Here is a 21,961-nt window from a genome sequence, read left to right on the forward strand (position 1 = left end):
CCTCCTCAGGGTCCCCTCCTCCTGCCTCCTTTCTCATTCTATCCTGCACTTTGTACCATCTGACCTGTCCAAGCGGGCAGGGGTTCCCCACAGAGTGGGGAATGAAGGACACTGGGTCAGTACACCGTGAAAGGTACGCTGTAACAGCAGAAACAAACATTCTCTGTGGCAGGAAGGAGGAGAGGTGAGGCGGGCACTGCCTGAACTGGTTCTGTCTTACATTTTGGGTCAAGAGCTGAGAGTCTAGGTACGGGGGCGGAGATACCAAGCGTGATTAGTATTGATCCAGGGCGACCACGAGTTCAGGGTGTTCTAGTCAGTGAACAGAGGCAGCTGCTCTTAAGAAGGCAGGTACGGGTTCAGGACCGCTGGTGCCACAACCTGGGCGTGTGCATGCATGTTAAAAGTAAGGACGCTATGGGCCCACCCCTGGGGAGGTCCCCGCTGAGCCCCGGCGGGGCCGCCCACCTGTACTCAGGGGCGCCTTCTTCCAGTTGGAGGTGGTGCTGCCCTTGCCAGCGCTCACGGCCCTCTCGGAATGTCTGCCTGTCCTGCTGACGAGGGTGGTGGCCGAGGCTGCGCTCTGCAGTTTGGGCGACTGGCTAAATGTGTGCAGGATGCCTCGGGGCGTCGTGGCTGAGCCCCGGGACAGCTGGCTGGAGGCCTGCGGGGAGAGAGGGGGCCACAGCTCACACAGGGAAGGGGGCCGCGGAGGGCACGGTGCTCAGCGCAGCCTCTCCTTGAGCTAGCTGACCTCTTCCCACCCACACGGGATCCCTGGAAGTCCAACATCAGGAGACTAGGTAAGTTGCACCGAGGCAGGAGGGGAAGGAGGAAGGGAAAAAGAGAGCGAGAGATAGACAGACAGACGGACGCAGGCAGCGTGACAGTTGGCGCCTGACGTGGTCACGGTCGGGGGCGTGAGGGCTGGTTGGTGGTGCGGTGCGGGGGGCTCCCGGCGCCCCAGTTCTGACCTGTAGCACAGCCCCGTTACTCCAGTCGCGGGCCTCTCCTGAGCGGAACGCCAACTTACGCCGCGGTTTTATGACCTACACAGATGGGGGTTGAAAGCGAGGTCAGCACTGTCCAGAGGCTGACCTCAGGCGACCACGTGACCGAGGGGCAGCAGCTATGGCCGTGAGAGGCTGAGTCCCCACAAGGACAGCAACTTCCTGAGGGCAGAACTGCCACCCACTATGCGGGGATCTTGAGAAGATGAGTTTGTTAGTAAATTATCAATGACTTCCAAGGACACAAAAAATTGCCAACAGGGAGCTTTGGGTCTACAAGGGGTGGGAAAACAAAACGTTAAAAAAAAAAGGGGGCAGCCAAAAAAACTTGATTTCAAACTTGCTTCTCTCCTTAATTTAGCTAGAACATTTCTTCCAACGCCCCTTTTGCGCTCAGTGTGGCTTTCAGAAAAGTCCTTTTAGACAAGAAGTACTTGTCAGCCGGCACACTGCAAGTGAAAGCTACAAAATCTAAAGAAACTGCAAATTAGTATTTTCACCACCAAAAGCCACCATTAAATGCAATTTAGACGCACAGTTAACAACCAGGCAGATGATCGCCAAGTGTGGGAGAGAATGCCAGAACATCCTGCCTGCCAGCGACAGCTCCTTGCCGAGGGAGCAAGGAGCAAGGCCCCTCTCCCGGAGGGCAGCATCCGTGTCCACCCCCCGTGCAGCTCTGGCCCCCGCCCCGGCTCTCACCTGCTTCAGCACAGAGTGTGGGGCGCTGGTGGGCTCAGCCTTGGCCTGCACGGGGGCGGCACCCTGCTGCAGGAGCCGCTGCTCGATCTCCTGCTCCTGCTGCAGCGCCTTCACGAAAGCGGCCTTCAGGCGGCTCGTGTGCTCCACCTTGAGCGCCTTCTTCTGGTTGGACGCCATGCAGTTCTCGCACATGATGGCGCCGCCCTTCTCCTCCCGCCAGCGGCACGTGAAGTCTGTCTTGCACTGTGCACACATGTAGGGCTCCCGGGAGAGCACGACGGCGGCGGACATCCTGCCTGCTGCAGGGGCAGACAAAGGCTCACGTCGGAGGAGCGGGAACAGCACGGCCAGAGCCCGCACCCCCCCAGGAGGGCCGTGCACGCCGGCAGAGCCCAGGCAGCGCCCCGGGCCAGGGGCCCCACGCTCGCTCACCACTGTGTGCGGACGCAGGGCCGGCCTCCAGAAGCTCTGCCGGCAGAAGCAACGCCGATGCACTTCAGAAAGCACTGTGGGCTCGGCACCCTTGACACCAGCTCTCAGACACCTGGCTTCTCGCGGCCATCCTCCCTACCCACGGAGCAGACACTCCCCTCCCTCCTGCACTGCATCAGCTCTGAGGGAGATGGTGGCCACTCCAGGCCCCACCTTGTAAGGTGACCACACCCTTGCCAGGGAGCGAGGTACACGAGGACCAGGCGTCTAGGAAGTGCTCCCGACAGACAATGTGCCTGGCGTCCTGTGCCCATCAGGGCATCCGGGCTGCACAACAAGCTCTTGAGGGGACACCCCTACCCCCCATCTTGAGAGGAAACAGCCCAGGGAGCTAAGTGACTGTGCACAGCTGGTCAGACGCACAGCCGGGTGCCCTGGGAAATGGGAACTTGGTGGCACCCAGCTCCAAGAGGGGTGACCAGGGCAGCCACAAAAAGCGCCTGCTGAGGTGTGGGGTCATACTTTATTCAGCGTGTGTACACACACACACACATATATATATGTGCCATCCAATGTGCATTAAGGGGTAACTCTCTGCATTTTGTTCCTATCTCTTTCATGGCCAGCACTCAAAGTTCAACAGCCTCCTGGAGTGATGGACCATGATGTGGAGAGACCCCAGTCTCCCCATCCTGCCTGGGGCCTGGCCAAGTTGCCTCTCCCTGCTGAGGGGCTGCAGCGGGGGATCCAACTCTAGGGGGCTCCTGCCACTCCACAGAACAGACAGGACGCCACCTGCCCAAGTGGACCAAGGCCCCGGGGTCCACCGTGGGCCCCAGCTCCGGGCCCCAGCCTGGAGCTTCTCCTTGCACACATCCACCCCCAGAGGAGGCTGCCCCGGCTGCCCAGGCAGCGGCGGCTGCCCTCGGTGTCAACGCCACCGCAGGCAGGACTCGGAGGGAGACTGAGCCCTGACGAGAACAAGCGCAGACAGACCAGTCTGGGAGAGAAGGTGCCCAGCACAGGCCAGTGCAAGACCGGCGGGCACTGCAGGCTGCTGCCTGCCACACCACACAGGCCTGGCAGCAGCTCTTTTGCCAACCAGACCTCATCCCAAAGGAGTCATGATAGGAGTGCAGACACGTCCAGGCTGTGTCAGAGCCCACATCTCTCTGCACTGGGCCCGGCAGGGGGCCCACAGCTCCTCCGGTGCAGTCCATCCAGCCATCCCCGGCCCTGAGGAGGGTTACCGCTCTGTCTCCTCTTCAGCACGGAGCATCTGATGAGAGCACGTGGGGAGGAGATCCAGGCTGGCTAGCTAATTGGCCACTCAATTTAAGGACAGAAGAGCCCTCAGTTCAGCATCCGCTGGTGACTCCCTGGGGGCAAACCTGAGTCCCTACTTTCCAGCATCATTTCTCCTCACTAACCCGTATGTGCTCTTTCCTTCCTACCACTTCCAGAGAGGGTAATGAAGTGAAGCTGGAGGCACAGGTGTCGCTCCCCCAGTGTCGGGACTCAGCGCTCTGCAAAGCTTTCCCCAACTCTCAGAGGAGGCCCCATCAGAAAGAAGCTGCCCACTGTACATTTAAGAAATGATCTAGGACGGGAGGGATAATAAACAGAGTGGGATTGATATACATACACTACTATATATAAAATGGGTAACTAATAAGGACCCACCGCAGAGCACGGGAAACTACTCAGTTCTCTCTGATGACCCTCATGGGAACAGAACCTAAGAAAGAGGATGTACGTATAACTGATTCGCTTTGCTGTGCAGCAGAGAAGCCAACACAACACTGTCAATCAACTACACTCAAAGGAAAACTTGAAAAAAAATTATCTAAACCTCAGAGCAAGTGAAGAACTGATGGCAAGAGATCATCCACAATGTGCTCCGAGACAGCCGTGCATACACAGCAGATGTGTCCACATGCACTATGCATCGGAAACAACTCACAAGATGGAAACTTCAGCTCCAAGACAGAAAGCAGCCCTGGGCCCATGGCCTGCTCACCTTGTGTCTCCAGCAGGTTTTGCACCACCTCCTCCAGGCCAACCAGGTAGATGAATTCGTTGTTGGCAGCGCTGGGCAGGAAGTTCATCTCAGGGGCAGGGGGCTTGGGTGGGGGGATTTCAAGCAGTGTCTTCTCCAGCTGTTTGCGCAGTGCAAGCTTGGCGGCCGCCTGCCGACTGGCTGGAGAATCCGCAGCAGTGACCACGGAGGCCACGCTGGTGGGGGTGGAGTTGGCCTGAGCAGAGGTGGCTGTTGTTCCTTTCAGCGATGCTGGGGAGGGCTTTGGGGAGACAATGACCTGGTCAGCGTGCTTGAGGGGTGCACCCTGAGGAGAACCCCACAGTCTGTACCATTAGCTACGCTAAGTCCTTATCAAAGTTAACCTGAACCATCAGCTACACTAACAAGTCCTTAAAAGTAACTCAGAGCTGCCTGACATCAACAAGCAACAGAAGAATAGACATTAAACTCAACTGGTCTGAGATGACCAATCTTACAAATAACCTGTTGAAGTTTAGCTGATCCAGATAACTTAAAAATCTGTAATCTGCTGCACTCCTATCAACTGAGGACACTCATAAAGCCGCCACCGTCACAGTGGGTGCCCCTCTGGCACCCCCCGCACCCAGGTGCATGGCCACTGTCCTGTCCCTACAGCCTGGTCCCCCTTCCGGCAAGGGTCTGGGCGGCCCCCCCCTCAAAAGGCTGCAGAGGTGGCCCGCGGTGGCCCCAGCGGCAGTTCCCTCACGAGCACCTGTGTGCCCCCAGCCTCACTGCTCCTGCGTCCTCACCCTCTTCTGGGCCCTGCTGGCTCACCTTCCACCATCTCCTCGCTCCAGCCCACTTGCCACCCGACACCCAAATGTTCTCCCCAAACTGGGAGCGGACCATGCCAGTGCCCTTAGGCTCTGTGGAACTGAAGGCCCTTCTGGAAATAGGAAAGCTGCGCACACCATCCCCAGGAAAACGCACACGCCTCACAACTGGTATGCAGCAGGCTGTGTGGCTCGGAGCTCATGACACTGGCCCACGGCGTCTCCACAGGGGGTGAGGCTCCCCCGCACAGAGGGTGCCACCACAGCACCTTGACCTGGCCACCGGGCCTCGGACCTGCCAGCTCCTCGCTGTTCCCCTTGCCGCTCCCTTGGCCCCTCACGGAGCAGAGCTGCAGGATCACCACTGCCTGCCTGGCTGCCATCCTCAAGACACGAGGACAGGATGACACACAGTGGAGATCCGATCAGCGTCTACGGGGTGGACGAAATGGCCTGCCCGGGACGTCCCCATGCGGGCAGCAGGACTGTACTTGAACCTGACCTCAGAAGAGCATAGCTGGCCATGATCTTATCTGAGAAAGGCAGGCAAGGATGAGCCATGCCAGAGGAAGAGAAGCTAACTCGCACACCAACAAAAGCTCGTGCAGACCCAGTCATTTCACCTGTCAATGAGGATCTTTAGCCTGCTGCCCCTGGCTCCATCTTCCCATACTCTGTTAGGTGGGAACAAACCCTCACCCTCTCAGAGGCTCTGTACAGAGATGAAGGGACACACGGCTAAAAATAGATGCACTGGCACTGAAGGGACATCTGCAGACATTCCCCTCACGTGCTTGCGCCTGGCAGCGGTGGCGAAGAGGGAGGGGTGGGTGGAGGGGAAGGGGGAGCCTCTGGTGACCCCACCCTCACCCTCTCAGCAGTTATCTGCCTCTGTTAGACGGCAGAGGGCAACAGGAGACTCCTGTCCACAACCTTCATGACCCAACAAGGGTCCCAGGAACTACAGCACCACAGTCCATGGGACTGGACTGCCTGTTGCACGACTCACCTGTGGGATGTTGACGAGCAGACTAGTGTTGGGGACGTTGGCAACACGGATGAGGCCCTGCTGAATGATCCTCTGTCCCTGAATCTGCACACTGGGCACAGACGCCCGGGGAGCCAGGAGGAGTGGCGGCGGCCCTGCGCTGGAATGTTGTCTGATGTTGTGGATTTGCTGTCGGGGTGTGGGGCAGAGACAAGACAATGAGAAGACAATAAAAAGAGACTCGGGGAAAGAGACCCAGTCTGAGAACTGGGGCCATTCTTGCGAGAGGGAAAGTTGCTTGGGATTGCTCCATAAGCCCATGCTCTGCTCACCTGGGCCCCTCTGACGAGTGGGGGCATGACGACCTGGGAGCTCGCCTGAGGCCCTAACTTTGAGGACGTCTGCTGCCCGCCACGGACCAGGGGTGGTGGGATGACACTGCCAGGCATCCGAGTTGAAGAGGTCTGTCAACAACACCAACCCTCAGATCTTACACGGCTTTTTAAGCAGGTTTGTTGTTTTCATAAAGGTACATACACATACCCACCAAAATGGTGGTGGTAGAAAAAAGCTAAAATGTCTACTTATTCTAAGCACACAAAAGAATGAGGAACACAGACTCCCAACAAAAGCCAGGCCAACCTGGACTCACTCAGGACTCAGGCACCCCGATGGTGAGAAGTTAGCTAACTGGGATCAATACTACCCGCCTGCTGGTCTGAGCTGCGGTCTCTGGCTTGAGTGAGGGCAAGTGGGCCTGGCCTGACCTCTGTCCTACGGCTGGGGTGGGAGTTCTGCCCATCACACCCTGTGGGCAGAGGAGGCTGTGACAGGCTCAGAGTCGGGCTGAAGTGGGAGCCCAGCGTGTCCAGGATCTTGGCTGTCTCTCCAGTCTCACTAGAGGCAGCCGTGGGAGGGGCCCTCCGAGCGTCTGTGTGATTCACGATGTCAACAGGGGCTGGTTTGGGTATGGGGATGCAAATGTGACTGGCGGGGGGTTCCCACGGAAGGCCTCATTCTAGTCTTACGAGAAGGAATAAGTGGCCTTTTGCAGAAACTGGATCAGGGCTGCTCAGGAGCATGATGCAGAGTAAACACTGACCTGAAGTGATGGCTTGCCGGAAGCAATGTTCTGGGTGCCCCGTACAAGCGGGGGAGGGGTGGTCACGGAGCTCCCAGTGGAGCCTGCGGGCTGCAAGAGATCAGGACAGGCAGGAGGTGAGAGGGCTACCAACCATGCTCCTCCCCACACAGGGTTCTGAGGAGGTTGCTTTCTTCTTCTTTAAGAAGCTTCAGGCTCTCAAAGGTTCTGTTTGCCTGCCATGTTCACTGCAGTGGGAATTAACATGTTTGAAAGACATAGGACGGATTTTCCACGGCCCTTTACCCCTCTGCCCCAGGGTACTTGGCATCACTGAGATTCGGGTGCCATCTCTGCCCTCCAGGGGACAAAAAAAAGGCTGGCGGTAAAGGCCGAGGCTTATATATATACACCAATCCCCACCCTGGTGAGAAACCCTCTGGTCCAGGCATACAGCCCACCAGGGACAGTGACAGACTCGGTTCCATCATCAGCTCTTAAGCAATCAACAAGGAAGCAAGTACCGAGCAGGCTCGTCCATCAGGATACTAACAGCCACCAGGCTTGGTCCACGTGTTTACTAGGTGTGGAGTGGGAGCTCAAAAAAATCCCCAAGTCAGACCACTGAGTGTCTTCCTGTCTCGCTCCCTTTAAGGTGGAAGCAATGTCTACACACTGTCAGCTTGTATGGCCCAAGGTGCATTTACTTTCTGGTTCACTGAGAGAGTCATCAGAATGTAAGGAAGGGTAGCCGTGTCATGGACCAGGAACCTTTCCAGAATGGGATAACAAAAGAGGCCCACAAAACCAGCCTGACCTTGCCTTACAGGGTAAGCCCCGTTTAGAAGCCGCACAAGAAGAATGAGGCGGGGGCAGGTGACAGGGGCAGAAGCCCCGGGACACGGCCTCTGGGGTTTGGCATGTGCAGCCTGAAGCAGGCGTTCAGCAGTCTGTCCAGAAACCCAGAGCGGCCCCTGCCGGCCACCACAGGCACCCCCAGGGCAGGAGGCCCTTCTGAAAGGGTTTCAGGACAGAGCTGTGTTTCCAGCACCTTCAGAGACGTCTGCTCTCCATTTCCTTGATGGGAGTCTACAGGGAATGAGGTTCTCATACTCAGATCCAGAATATTCTAGACTGAAATGTAGTCTGATCTCCTCCAAGCTAAATCCAAAACGTGGGAACTTGAGCCTGCAAACCTCCAGTTCAGACCTTGCTCCACTGCCCCCGAGGAGACCTGACCCCTCACAGACCCAGCTCCTCAGGGCGCCAAGGAAGCGCCCATGGCTTTCTATTCCCGGTCCTAAAGGGGTCTCCCAGTGACCCCTGGGAAGTGAGCAGCCACGCACATACCTTCTGGGTGGGAGTTTCTTTTTGTATTTGACTCTGCCGCAACTTCTTCAACAAAACCAGTTTTGCTTCTTCTAACCTTAACTCTTCCTTTAGTTGCTTAATCATCCTTTCTCGTTCTTCAGGACTGCTTTTCTACAAGGGCAAGAGGACACGGGCTGGGGGAGAGGGCTGGGGGCCAGGGGACACCCGTCGGCTCTGCTTCGAGGCGGTTCCCCAGCGCCCCGCGGGGACAAAGCTCACCATAAGGGCCTCGGTGCTGGTCTCCTTCAGGGGCTCCTCGGCCAGCCCATTCACCCTCGGGCTCATAGGCTGCTCGTTGTCAGAGAGCACAATCACATCGGGCGAAGGGGATCTCCTCTCAGACTTCATGTCACTGTGGGGCAGGGAGGGGGGCTGTTAGCCGAGCACCCCGCCTGTGGTGGGCAGCGTTCCCATGGATGCTGGGGTTCGGACGCAGACACAGTGAAGTGGAGGCGAGCAGGCTTCTCACCACCCTTCCCCGCAGCCGCCTGCCTGGGCTGCCTTTTCTCACCACACTCACCTTGTGGCCCTAGAGCCTGCCAGTTTACGGCTGAGCCCTGTAAAGAGTCAGGACTGTCACCAGTAACCACTTCTGCGTCCCCGGGCTGAGGACACCCACATGTCCGCACTTTGGAGCCCACCACAGCCCCTCTCCGCACCATGTGGCTCAGTACTGAACGAGAACATGTGCTCCTGGATCTTGAGCCTGCTGGTGGAGCGCCTACCCACCCATGCTGGGAGACACCTGATGGGGAGGCCAGCCCCACCTGAATCAGCATTTCTGTGCTGAACCCAGACTCCCTGACAACCCGCACGCCCCTCCCCAGGTGACAGAGAGGCTGATGCACGCGCTGTCAGTCACGGTCTAACTCCCCAGCACGGGCATCACCACCTCACAAGGCAGCCACGGCAGCCTGCTGCGTGGTCCCCCCTGGGCTACAGCTGGGCTCCCTACCTGGCCAGGGCCACCGTGGCAGTGCTGGCTGCATGCTGTGACACTGACTGGAACACAGAGCACAGGCGCTCTCACAGACCGGTGTCCAACCCACCCACTTCCTCTGCTCCCAAAGCAGCTCCCAACCGCCCCTGCCCACTATCCTCTGCCCTCTTCTCCCAATCCTACCACTCAAGTTCCTTAGAATGTATGTGCACATCTGGTGATGCTAGGCTTCCGCTAATGGCATTGCTGACCACATATATAAGGACCAGTGGGTCTCAGAGACAGTGCTTAGCGCCAAGCCAAGCAGCTCCATTAGCTGAGGACATAATGTAAACTCTCCTTTCAGATCTAGCCTCAGCATGTGTGCTGAAAGAATCAAATCAGCAGGAAAGCCAGCCAAGGACTGAATTCACCCACTAGGTGGCACTATGACCCAAAGAACAAACTCCGTTAAGTTAACTGGGACTAACAGCTCAAAGTTGTCCCATTCCTTCCAGCAGAGTGGGGAACAGTTACAGATGGGAAACTGGTATTTTAACAGCCCACTGAACTGCCCTTTCCACTCCCAGAGTGAGCTATGTCTTCAGGGAAGGGGGGGCACAGAGGACCAGACACTGGGTTCAGTGACTCCCCCAACCCCTCAACCCACAGGGCTCCCCATGGCCCACCCTAACCTCAGCTCTTAGAGCAGCACAGCTGCTGCACTTCAGCAAGCCCAGCCCCAATGCACGTTACCCACCACAGCTACAGCTGCTGGGTGGTCTTCCACGAGTGATCAGGAGGGTGCACCGACAGAAAGGCGCCCATTTCAAGGTACAGAACTCCCTCATTGGGGTCAGCAGCCCACATTTTCAAGTCCAGGAACTGGCTGTCTGGCTGTAAAATAACCCAGGATGTCTCACTAGGGCCTCAACAAACCAAAAACCAGTGCAGTCCAGGAACCACCATTCTTTCAAGTCTGGGTCTCCCTTGCTGGCTGCCGACTCTGCCCAAGGTCCACACTACAGACACCCCCGGGGCCCCAGCCCAGGCTCTGTGGATAGGCGCACGGGCACGGAGCAGACACAAGGCGCTGGCCGCAGCCCAGGGGGCTCCCAGGCGGCTGCACACAGGCGGCGCAGCAGCCTCAGCAGAGCCACATGTAGTCACGACTGCCGGTGCTGCCCGAGCGAGAGCGGACGGGGGGCAACGCACCCTAAGGGGGCTTATCACTTTTTACCATCTCACAGAGCACGTGCCCGTCTCCCAAAGGTGAGACGCCTAGTACAGCACAAATGTGCCTGAGGGAAGAGGGCAGGGTCAGGGGCTGGACCACATGGAAGCTGAAGCTTCCTGAGATGACCACTGTGACCAGAGCTCTCCCAGGTCCCATCTTGGACCGAGACTAATCAATAACTCGTCCAAGAGATGACATCACCTCCCATCAGTGATCACTCAGCATCCCAGCAGCCAGCAGGGAGTGAACTTCCTGTATGCTAATCAGGCCACCAAAAAGTCATGTGACAAAGGCATTTCCCTCTTTGGTCATGTGACCCTTTAACTGTGCCTTCCAACGTGAAAACCATGGCAACAGCCAGTTCTAACCAGTTTGTGACATGCAGCCTTCATTTTGAGAAGTGAGGTAGGGTTCAGGTGCTGTCAGGAAATGGAGGCGCCAGCTCGCCCTGGGGCTGCGGGGCTGCAGGCACTTCCTGTGTGGCGCCGGCCCACAGGGGGCTGTTCGCCTGTTACAGGGACCTGGGTCGCCTCTTCCAAACTCAGAAGGGCCACCAGCCCCCACTAGTTTCCAACATGAGAAACTTTCCTAAAGCTCAATTTTAACGCAAAGGTACTTCAAGTTTCTCAGTACTTTCCCAGAGAGTTCTTTTAATTCAGGGAAAAGGACACACACATTTGACAAAGCCTCAAAATTATCGTGGGCATTCTTTTTTAAAAAACGTATTTTAAATTATAAAACCATCTAGCCCAACATGCCAGGGAAACACTGTAGTGGCCATGTGTACTATTTCGGTCCAGGGAGGCTGCCTGGGCACCACGTTTATTTGAAAGCTATGATTTCAGGGCAAATTCATTAAGCCCAGCCTGCCCATCTTGGGAATCCTGATATAAATTATTATGATCAGAAGAGATTTTATGTGACCTGGAAGCAAGCCAGGCTGTTTGTGAAAATGTTCTCACTACCTCCCTCCCTTGTATGCCACCCGAGGCTAAACAAACAAAAATTCTGTTACATGCTCGGAACTTCCGTCAAATTTCCTGGAGATTAAAACTTAACTCACAACAAGATCCCTCCATTCACAGCACCTCCATCCCTACCCATCAGCAGTCAGTGTGGGGTTAACACAAGGACAGTGCCTTGGCCTTCCTACAAGAGCCACCCTCCCTCAGCCTCCCAGGGTGATGCTGCCACTGCCCGCTCGACAGGCAGGTTCCCCAGCCCAGGGCTGGGGCCAGGGACCAGTGTTCCCACTTAGACACTCTCTCCAGAAGAGTGGGGCACAGCAGCTCCTGGTGAGGGCCAGGATGCTCCCAGGCTGCTGTGACAGTGGCAAAAACAGGGGTCCAGCCCTGGTGCGACACCACAACCCCGGAAAAGGGGCGGAGGCCCTCTGAGCCAGAGGGGAGGGACTCTCCTCCCGGCACCATGCTGGCTGGTGGACAGGCCACAGGGCCTCCTCCCAGCGTAGGCACGGTGCTCCAAGCCTGAGCGTGCTGTGGGAAGGAGGGGCCACACTCCTACAAAACTCCCCCACTGGGTCCCGCCTCGTACAAGTGACACGCTCAGGGCAGGACATTCCCTCTCTGTGCCTCCTACAAGGCTGGGGACAGTAATTCCTGCCCCACTGCCCCTCAGATTCGCTGGGTGAAGTGAGACCTCAATGCCAAGAAGGTTTGGATGCCCTAGGAGGTCCCTGGGGCAGTTCGGGCCCCAACCTCCCAAGGCAGTAAGGAGCTGCTTGCTGTGAGGTGAACTCGGCAGACAGCGGACAATCAGGTTAACAGTGAAGACCGGTGTTGAGTCTACCCCTGGTGTGCGCCTACCGCCCCCTCTTCCCTGTACCTGGCTCCATGACAGTCTGAGTTCACAAGAATCCACAATGCCTGTAGACTGACTGACTTATCTCTGTGCACCTGTGGGCAGGTCTTTCCACATGCACAGATACTACACTGCTCAAAGATCTGCAAGCTCAACTCAGAAATCAAACAATTTCTGAATTGTGTCATTATGTATTTTCAAGCACCAGACCCTAGAAATCCATTTCCTGTGAGCCCAGGACTCTGGTGGATGTTAACGAGGAGTCCTAACACTCCCAGTTGACAAACGCCGTGTAGAGGACCACTGCACCATACCCTTATGAGGCCGCCCACTCAGTGTGCAGCGTGCCCTGAAGGCAGCTCACTCCCTGCAGCCTGCAGTGAGGAACGGAGAGGAAGCAACAGCGCGAGCTTCTGAAGCAAGGTCACAGCCTCAAAAGCTTCTCCTCGGGCCCTCAGAACATGTGCTCTGAGAGACCACCCCACAGAAGGACGCCAAGCTAGCCGTTTGGCAAGAGGGTCACAGAGACAGACACAGAGACGGCCCGGCCCCCCCACACAAGGAACAAAGCCGCTGGAGAGGAGAACCCAAGAAGCTACACTCAGCTGGGACCAGTCAGCCAGCAGAACTGACAGACGACGCTATGCTGTCACAAATACTTTAAACCACTCAACTCCTGGGGCTGGCAGCCCAGCTCTGCCCCCGAAAGCTAGCCAATGCCAGTGTAACTCCAGTGTAACTTGTTGAAGACTGTCTTCAACAAGGCTGGCCACTCTAGACATTACACTACCCTGGGAGAGAGAAGGCGGCAAAGAAAGAGCTTATCCAAGTAACCACCCCCACTGAACCTCAAAAAGCCCCTTCTCCTCCCCTGAAAGGACGAGCAGCAGTTCTCTGAACACAGAGGGTGCCTCGGGGCAGATGCCCACTCAGAAGTTCAGGGAGCTTCAGAAGCATACAGTTCAGGGACGGCCCGGCCCAAAAGAGAAAGGGGTGCACGGGGAGTCCCAGGAGAGCAGACAGCCATCCTCAGGCCTGGGAGCCACCACTGGTGGCTTCAGGCACTGCCGGGAGGGCTGTCTGAGCCAATGTTGGAAAGCAATTCCATACACTTAATCCAGGGAGCACCCCTATTTCAGAAGCACTTCTAGGAAAGTTCTAAAGAGAGAAAATTTTTTATAAAACGTTTGTCACCAGTTCCCAGGTTAGACCTACCGCCTGGTAACGTTTCACTGGCAGTTTCCAGTTGCATACTGTTTGTCTCAGTGGACACACACCAATGGGATCTTTCACAGTCATCTGGGTGTGAGAGCTACTCACTGGGACCCCACCACACAGCACCCTCCCTTCCCAAGAGGCCCCATCCACTCAGACACGCTGTTATCAGAGAGGGAACTGCTATATGCAGACACAGGCTGTGCCCCAAAGCTGGACACTTGCCTGCCCTGGGGACTGGCGGGCAATGACGAGTGCCGGGCCCCTGCTGCGCCCCCAGAGTCCACCTGCTCCCCGCCTGCCCCAGCTCTTCTGAGATTCCCTCAGCTCCCCTTCTTGGCATCCATTACCACCTCTCCCAGTCCTGTAACTTGACACCCTGGTGGCTGGGATGTCAAGACAAAAGCCCAGAGCCTGCTTTGTGGGGGCCAGGAAGTCAGATTCCATCGTGCTTCTAGGCCACAGAGGCCATGGAGGTGAGCAGCTGAGATGGGAGTTTTGAAACCCAGCCATAATTCTTCCTGGAGACTCCAGGTCCAGCTATTGCTCCAGGACTCCATTATGGCCAAGGATCTCAGAAGAAAGGAAGGGAACACGTGTGACCAGGGTCTGGCCCCAAGAGCCCATCCCCCACCAAGGCCCCCAGAGCAGGCGGGCAGAGGCAGCTGCAGTGGAAGAGCACTGCGCCATCTGCAAAGCCAGGAGGCATCCGGCCTGTCCTGCTGGGGGCTCCTTCCAGGAACACAGGAGCCCCTGAAGTCACACAGTCTGGCCAGGGGAACCAAGAGGACCTTCCTGGGACTGGAGGCAGGGATGGGGGCCAGCTATGGGGGCATGAAGGATCCCTGGAGAAACAAGCCAACGACAGGCAGAAGGGAGTGTTCCCGAGCCAGCAACCGGCAGCGGCCCCACAGAAAGACCCTGACCTCCAAGCGGCAATGGGGCGGCCTGCAGGGTCAGCCCGCCCACGGCCACTGCAGCACGACCTGCCAGCCAGGAGCACGCTCCAGTTGGGGCACCGCCACGCACTCTGCCCAGAAATTTGGGAAGGGCACTTGTCAGAAAACAACCACAGTCACAGAACTGAAATGCTGGCCTGTGTCAGATTTGGACGTTTGCTGACCTTTTAAGGTGGCCACCTCTGTATGATCCTCTCAACTGTCACCTATACCCACAGGTGTGGAGGGGGACTTGAGAGTGACTTCCTGAGGTGACAGCCCCAAGGCCTGCAGATAAGCTGGGCCCACAGCAGGTCTGCTCAACTTTCGCACGCCAAGGCCTGCCACGTGCACCCCACCCTGCACTGGGGCCTGAGCCCCTGCCCTGCTCAGAACAGCTGGACGCCTGTAGCCTGCAGGGGGCTAAAGGGCACCCTAGAGAAGAAGGTGTGGAGCAAGAGAGGGTGGGTGTCACACAACCGCCAAGTGAGGCCTCTACTCAGGTCATCAAACACCATTTTTGGACTAGGTTGAAGGGGAAAGCATTTTTATTTACACCTGCAAGATCCTGGATATCCAGTCAGCAGCATCTGCATGCTGAGTCCCTGAGGTGATAAAGAGATAACAGAGCAAGGACACGGATGTGGCCCTCAGACTTATCTGAGAAAACAACTCTTGCTACATGTGGACTGCTGTCTACTCGAGGAAGCTGGGTGATGTTTTAGCACTCGGGAACTCACGCTTCCAAAAGGCCTGGGCCTGGGAAGTGAAGGTCAAAGGAGTGTGGGACCCCCTCTGCCGGCCACACCACCGTCGCTAGCATCCATTTTTTGCTCTGTCACTGTACCCATGTGCCAGGCCAACCTTCCTCCAGGGAGAGATTCAGGAGCACTCTGCAGCAAGGAGGGACTCCCTACAGCAGATAAACCCAAACACACCTCCTAGGACGCCAGCTTCCTCACCAACTCACAACAAGAAAAAAGTCAGCTGTACACAGATGAAACAAACACTGCTTTCCAGCTTGCAACATTCACAAGCTCTTGTGATAAATGGAAAGTGCTTTATTTGCCTGCAAGCTTCTTGCCCCCTCTTAAATATGTGTTTCAAACTGCTGGATCCTCCCTCAGCACGCCCTGGCAAACCCCAGGGGACGTCCTCCCACAAGGCTCTGGAGTCCGCCCCCCAACCAGACCTGCTCCAGCTGCTCTGAGCAAAGCTGCTGTGAGACTCCACCCAGGTCAGCCATGAGGACTGTGGGGGTTGGGCACTCCTCAGTGGCTGCAGTGACCTGGGCCAGTTACCAAGCCTCAAAGAGTTTCAGTGTCTCCATCTGCAGAATGGGATGCCACTGACCTTGAGAGGATGCTGTGAACCGCAGAAGGCACAGAAAGTGCATCCAGTCAAGGGATGACCAACCCCCCTCTCTCCCCCTGGCTCACAGAATGTAAGGTGCATGCACACTCAGGGCAGCTCCCATCACCTTTTCTGCTACAATTTAGCTCTGAATTGATTCATTTGGCCACCTGCCCTGCAATTGGAGGTCTCTGGTGACAAGGTCTCCAGCTGAGGGCTTCTCTTACCCTGACTTTCTGAGCCCGTCAGGCCGCTAACCACTGTCCTGCCTGAGATGTGCGCTCGGAGTCCTCCCAGGTAACCGTGCCTGTGCCCACCCTGGACAGCCCGCCGGGTCGCCCCCAGCGTGGGCCTCAGGACCCCTTCAGGGCTTCTGCCAGGTTGTTGTAATATGGAGATGACATTTGCCTTTTGTACCAAGTCAGAACAGTTGCAGCAAACTGTGCCAAGATTCAAATTGTTGTCACGCTGTAGGCAATGCCTTGGATAAAGTACAAGCTATTGATTTTATTAAAACTCAGCATTTGAGTACACGTGTCTTTTTAATATTCTGTGACAAGATAAAGCACTCCTGCTGCATACCAAAGCAGAAGAGCCATGGGGGGGTGGGGGCGGGAATCACACGTTTGGGCATTCGCAACGTTTGAAGGAAGGATGGACAGACATGCTGTAGTTATTCAGATGCCGGTGTCCGGCAGGCACTTTCCCCAAAATGGTTAGAGCAAAGCGGGTTCACTTCCAGGAAAACAACCAATAATATGTCACCAATGATAATGTCGGAGCTCCCAACAAGCAAAATGTAGAATTTTGGAAAACTTGTGAGTCCAACAGCTTCCCAACAGATCACATAATTAGCTAATCTGATTTTCTGCAATAATGAAAAATAAAATATATCAGTATTTGAAAGATCTCTGTAACTTAGTCAACTAATAGTTTCTAATGTTCAGTGGTATCATTACACACTCAAATATGAGTAAAGGATCATTCAGGGAGAGAAGAAACAAAATACCCTGATGCTTCACCCTTTACAAGCTGTAAACAGTGACTTCCTCCCAGAGGGCAGAGCACAGAAGGGAGGAAGAAAGTAGCTTTATGGTGAAGACGCCTGACAGACGCCCAGGTGGTCAACACCACAGTGACGACGCTCACTGACGGGACGCACCCTGGCCACGCGTGTGAGAAGGGCACCTCCCCTCCGTGGGCCTCTCCAAAACCCAGCCCGCCCGTGAGAGACCCCAGACAAACCTCAGCTGCGAGCCACCCTACAGAACACCTGACTCCCAACTGTCCAGGTCATGAAAACCAAGGGAGTCTAAGAAACTGTTTCAGCACAAAGGAGACTAAAGAGACCTGACAAAATGTCATGTGGGATCATGGGACAGAAAAGGTAAAAACCGGAAACAGGAAATCAAAACAGACAATATAGACTGTGGTTCATAGTAACTACTTAGGACAAATGTTCCACAGCAGTCTGTTAACAATCAAAAAGACTGGGAAGGGGTGTGTAGGAATGATCTTCACAACTTTTCTGTTAAGTCTAAAGTAATCTTAAAATTTTTTAAAAATTTTTTCTGTTCCAAGTACAAGAGGGACTGATAAATTTTAATGTAACTGAGTACAAAAACTTAATCAAAGTTTCAGAGTCCACAGTGCAACTAACTGTTGGGAATGGCCACTCTGTGTCCTGCATTAAAAGAAGAAACACACAATTATGCAAAACGACAAGCAAACACTCCTCCCTGCCCCAATGTGCTTGTCTGTGTGAGGCTGGATTTCCTTCACATGCTTCACCCTAACAATTTAGCACGAGAGACTAGATGGAGAAGCAGATAGGAGAATCCAGCTGTTTGCTTATTAGAGAGAGCTGCAAAATAGCTTTTTTTAAATGAAAAATGTTCTTTATGCTAACATGGAATTGGTTCATTATTGTTCATTATTATTATTTAAAAATAAACAAGTATTTTCAAATTTTTCTAACACAGTAAATGTCAACATATTTTCCACACAACTAAGCTTCTCTGGGGCCCAGAGATGCAAAAGGGGCCAGGGCCAACGCTTCCGGCAAAGGGTTTTCTGTCCCCATCGAAGGAAGATGCCAGCCCGTCTGAGTAGAGGCGCCCCAAGTGGAGTCCTCCTGACATACCACAACCCATGTGTTTTTTTCTTGTTACCAAAGCTGTGTTTTGAAAAGCGACGTGTATTAAAAATTTAACAGGAGTCACCTCACATATAACACTGTCATTTCTCTCTAAAACCTATTCAGTTATGAGACAGGGATGCTTGTCTTATAAGAACAGGTAACCTTGTCCTTGTGGCCATGGAAAGCAGCAACTGTACAAGCCCCACAGTTAGCCAGTTCACAGAGAAGCTGCCACTGCCCAAGGTGGCTGGGACACGCCGCAGCTGCAGAGGGGCAGGCCGCGGGCCCCGTTCCCAGGCCAGGAGACTCCCCTGGCCTCACGCCGCCGCACTCCCTGCTCACGCTGCCCTCCGGGCCAAAGGCCTCTCCTCTCCCTCCGCCAGCACCTCTGCTCGCAGCAGCAGGCATCCGGCGAGCATCTGAGCGTCACCCACATCCAGAGCATCAACTCTCCCTGCTCCAGAGGGCGGTCCACGGCCTGCACTTCTAGTCCAACAACCCGACCCTGCTCCCACCACCACGGGCCTTCTCTGGCCCTGACTCCAGGCAAACCCAGGGGGCTCCAGGGACCTGGACACCTGAGCACCCCTATTTCTGGGCCGTGAGCTCCCAGAACATGCCACCCGGACTGCCCACGGATGGATGCCCAAGTCCTCCTGAAGGAAGGGCACACTGCGTGCCTGGACTGGTAGGTCTCCTTAGAGCAGTGTTATGTTGAAGCTGCTTTTGAAAGCCGTCAAGGGCCTGCCTTAAGGAACGCTGTATGGCACCAGGTCTCAGACCCCTAAGACCCAAAGCTTTTCCGTGTGATTACATCACAACTACTGTCAAGATTTAAGCTCTAAAATTAAGCACTCTGACAGCTTGGTACCTAAGGAAGGGGACACGTAGTAACGTCTGCTATGTCTCCCATTTCTCCACCCATCAGACACTCCCTACCTCCTTTGTACTCCCCCTCCCCCAGGTTGGCCCATTACAGAGTTTCAGAGAACTCAGTTCCCCCTACCTCATTTTTGGACACCCATGAGTCCCAAGGCTCCTTCCCACCAGCACTGTGACAAACCTTACTGAATTATGCTGGACATTCTGAGGTTCGAGTATGACCAACCTCACTTCAGAGCAGAGCGTGGGCTCAGAGAGTGGGGAGACCTGTCCTCAGCTCCCCAGGGGTGTGAGTGAAATCGCGCTGTCAGACCCCATATTCTTTCTTTTTTTTAACCACCTGCTATCCTGCTCCCTTTCAGGCTCACAAATTACAATTCAAATGCTCATCTTAAGGGAAAAAAAAAAAACCAGAAATCTCTTGCAATCAGGCCAGCTCTCCTTTTTCTCCAGGGCACATTCTGCTGAGGAAATGTTCCTCTCCTGGTGTGTCACTCCTGCGGGCCTGGGGTCACACACAGAGCTCCCTTCAGCCCACTTCTTCACTGGGTTAGGTGGCTGGGGGGTCAAGATGGGATCCCTCGGGCTGGCACACTTGCCATCCCCACCCCAGGGCTGGTTAAGGTTCTGATACACCTGCTTTCATTCACGTCAGAGATACCAGATGCAAAATAAAAAGCAACGCATACAAAAGCAGAGCCTTCACAGCAGAGGGCTGGTCAGAGACCCTCTCTCATGTATCCCCGCAGGTAGAATGCTTCAATGCAGCAGCAAGGACACAGCACCAGCAGGAACACACACCATGAGAGGCTATCAGAAACTGTAACTGCAGAATCAGACTGGGTAATTTCAAAATAAGGAAATGACCTGCTTAATCTGCCAATCTGCTTAACTCACACATGTGTGAAGCCAAGAGTTCCTTGTGCGTGCAAAGTCACATCAGTTATGTCTGACTCTTTGTAACCCTATGGACTGTAGCCCACCAGGCTTCTATGTCCATGGGTTTCTCCAGGCAAGTGGGTTGCCATGCCCTCCTCCAGGGGAATCTTCCTGATTCAGAGATCGAACCGGCACTTCCTGCATCAGCAAGCAGGTTCTTTAACACAAGCACCACCTGGTAAGCCCCAGCTACTTACCTAGATGACTGTACACAGTGGCCTTCTGGTTCCTGGTAGGGCAGTCACACAGTAACATCCCCAGAAGGCTGGCACTATCCAGTGAGAAGCCATCCCCTCCACAGTCAGAGGAGGGCGCCGTAAAGGCAACAGGGAAGTGGCAAAACTGTGGGGCTCCTTACCTGACCAGGCTGGCTCACAATATGCCCCTCACAGTATGTCCCTAGGTCACTCTGAGAGTTAGAAAACAAGGCACCTCAAGTCTGTCACGCTGCCATCCAAAAATAATGATTTTTAGAAGTACAGGTGAACTCCCTCAAATTTCAATTACAAACCTGTGATAAGATGCGGTCAGACAGAGAAGAACTGGGATGAGCAGCCCCGAGGGAAGGGGAGAGGCAGAGGACAAGGAGGAGATGGAGGGAACTCACAGAGGTTCGGGGAGGGGGCAGCTGAGGCCAGGAGGGCAGAATGGGGAGCTGATTTCTGAAGGAACGCACCTCTCAGTTCCACGTGCGGAAATGCAAGCAAGCTGTGGACTTCCAGTGGAAGCCGATGGAGCTGCTCCCCAGCCTGCTTGGCCTCTCCTGGAAGTCCCCCAGCAGCAGACAGAGAATTAGCAAATGAAAGGCCAGCCCACAACAGGTGGCTGGGGAGGGGCTGGGCGCCACAGCGTGTCAGAGCCCCCACCGACGGGAAGTGATGGCCACCAAGCACAGGCTCCCGGCTGCAGGACCTCCGAGCTCTCACACCCGGCGTGGGGGGAGACGGGTCAGTCGCTGGGGCCGCGGGAGCCGAGGTGAGGGCCACCACACCTACCGGGGCGGTGAGAACCAGAGCCCCTCCCAGAGCCATCCCAGGCCCACAGCCTGTCACGTTCCCCCAGACCACGCAAGGACGCACGTTCCAGCAGACAGCTGGCCGGCGGCTCGGGCACAGCTGCAGTGGGGCACGGTGGGGAGGACGCGTAGGAGGGGGCTCGGGTCTGCACGCGGCCATGGAGGCCCCCCCCACCCCCCACAGAAGCTGGCATGGCAACAGTGCTGGCCTCACCCTCTGTCATGGGAGGGAGAGGGCCGGCGGTCACACAGGCAGACCAGGACGCGGGCTGGAGACCCATGGGGTCTCTGGAGACCTCATGGCTAAGCTGTGAAGACTTGACACCGAGTGAGGATCAAGTAGCCAGATCTCCACACAAAAGTAAAACCACTCAGACGTTTTAGAGGAAAGGTACAGCAATTTCTTTAAAACAACTCAATACTGACCTACCCTGTGACCCCAGCAATTTGATCCCCATTTAACAAGATGATCCATGTTCACATGAAAATTTCTGTAGGAATGCTCTCAGCAGCCCCAACCTGGAGACTGCCTGGTATCCATGGACAGGTGAGTGGACGACTACACATGTCCAACAGGAGTTGCTCAGTGAGACGCTGATACACACAACAGGGATGAATCCCAATCACACGGAGTCAGAGAAGGCAGACCCTACCAAGCACATACTCTCTGATTCTATTTCTAGGAGGTTTGAGAAGCAAGACTGATGAAAAGTGGGAGAATACACCCCGTCAGGAAGGGCAGTATATGTGTGGATGGCTCCAGTGAACCTTCTGGGATGCTAAGGTCTGCTATCTGTACCCTGATAAAGCTTTGGACTACACAGGTGGATACACATGTGAAAACCGCGGCAGGAGAAGTATCTGCAGCCAGTACCAGCAGCGCTCCTGGCAGAGCGATGCCAACCCCAGTGTTGACTGTGTTCATCCTCTCCTATAGGCTGCTGGTAAAGCATGTGCAAACAAGGCCTCCATACCCTATAAACACTAAGTGACACACATACCTCGTCCCATGGACTCATTTCCTACTCAAAACAGAACAAGGCCATCCACACAAGCCCACGCTACAGATGACAGGCGGGAGCA

General features: G+C 55.3%; 1 protein-coding gene across 5 annotated transcripts in view; it reads right to left on the reverse strand.

Annotated features, from left to right (window-relative positions):
• GATAD2A (GATA zinc finger domain containing 2A) overlaps window positions 1-21,961 on the reverse strand; it is a 91,975-nt gene that overhangs the window by 4,581 nt on the left and 65,433 nt on the right. For 4 of the 5 annotated variants that reach the window (XM_061149725.1, XM_061149727.1, XM_061149726.1 and 1 more), the window contains 9 exons: window positions 8,639-8,771; window positions 8,399-8,530; window positions 7,070-7,159; window positions 6,300-6,431; window positions 5,989-6,156; window positions 4,165-4,444; window positions 1,713-2,011; window positions 975-1,049; window positions 469-664 (listed from right to left, as the gene is read on the reverse strand). In XM_061149725.1, the coding sequence (XP_061005708.1) occupies window positions 469-664; window positions 975-1,049; window positions 1,713-2,011; window positions 4,165-4,444; window positions 5,989-6,156; window positions 6,300-6,431; window positions 7,070-7,159; window positions 8,399-8,530; window positions 8,639-8,771 (1,505 nt within the window). The remainder of the gene's footprint in view (window positions 1-468; window positions 665-974; window positions 1,050-1,712; window positions 2,012-4,164; window positions 4,445-5,988; window positions 6,157-6,299; window positions 6,432-7,069; window positions 7,160-8,398; window positions 8,531-8,638; window positions 8,772-21,961) is intronic. The other variant, XM_061149728.1, reaches the window with a different exon arrangement.

This window comes from Dama dama, chromosome 9, assembly GCF_033118175.1.
Source record: "Dama dama isolate Ldn47 chromosome 9, ASM3311817v1, whole genome shotgun sequence".
NCBI lineage: Eukaryota > Metazoa > Chordata > Mammalia > Artiodactyla > Cervidae > Dama > Dama dama.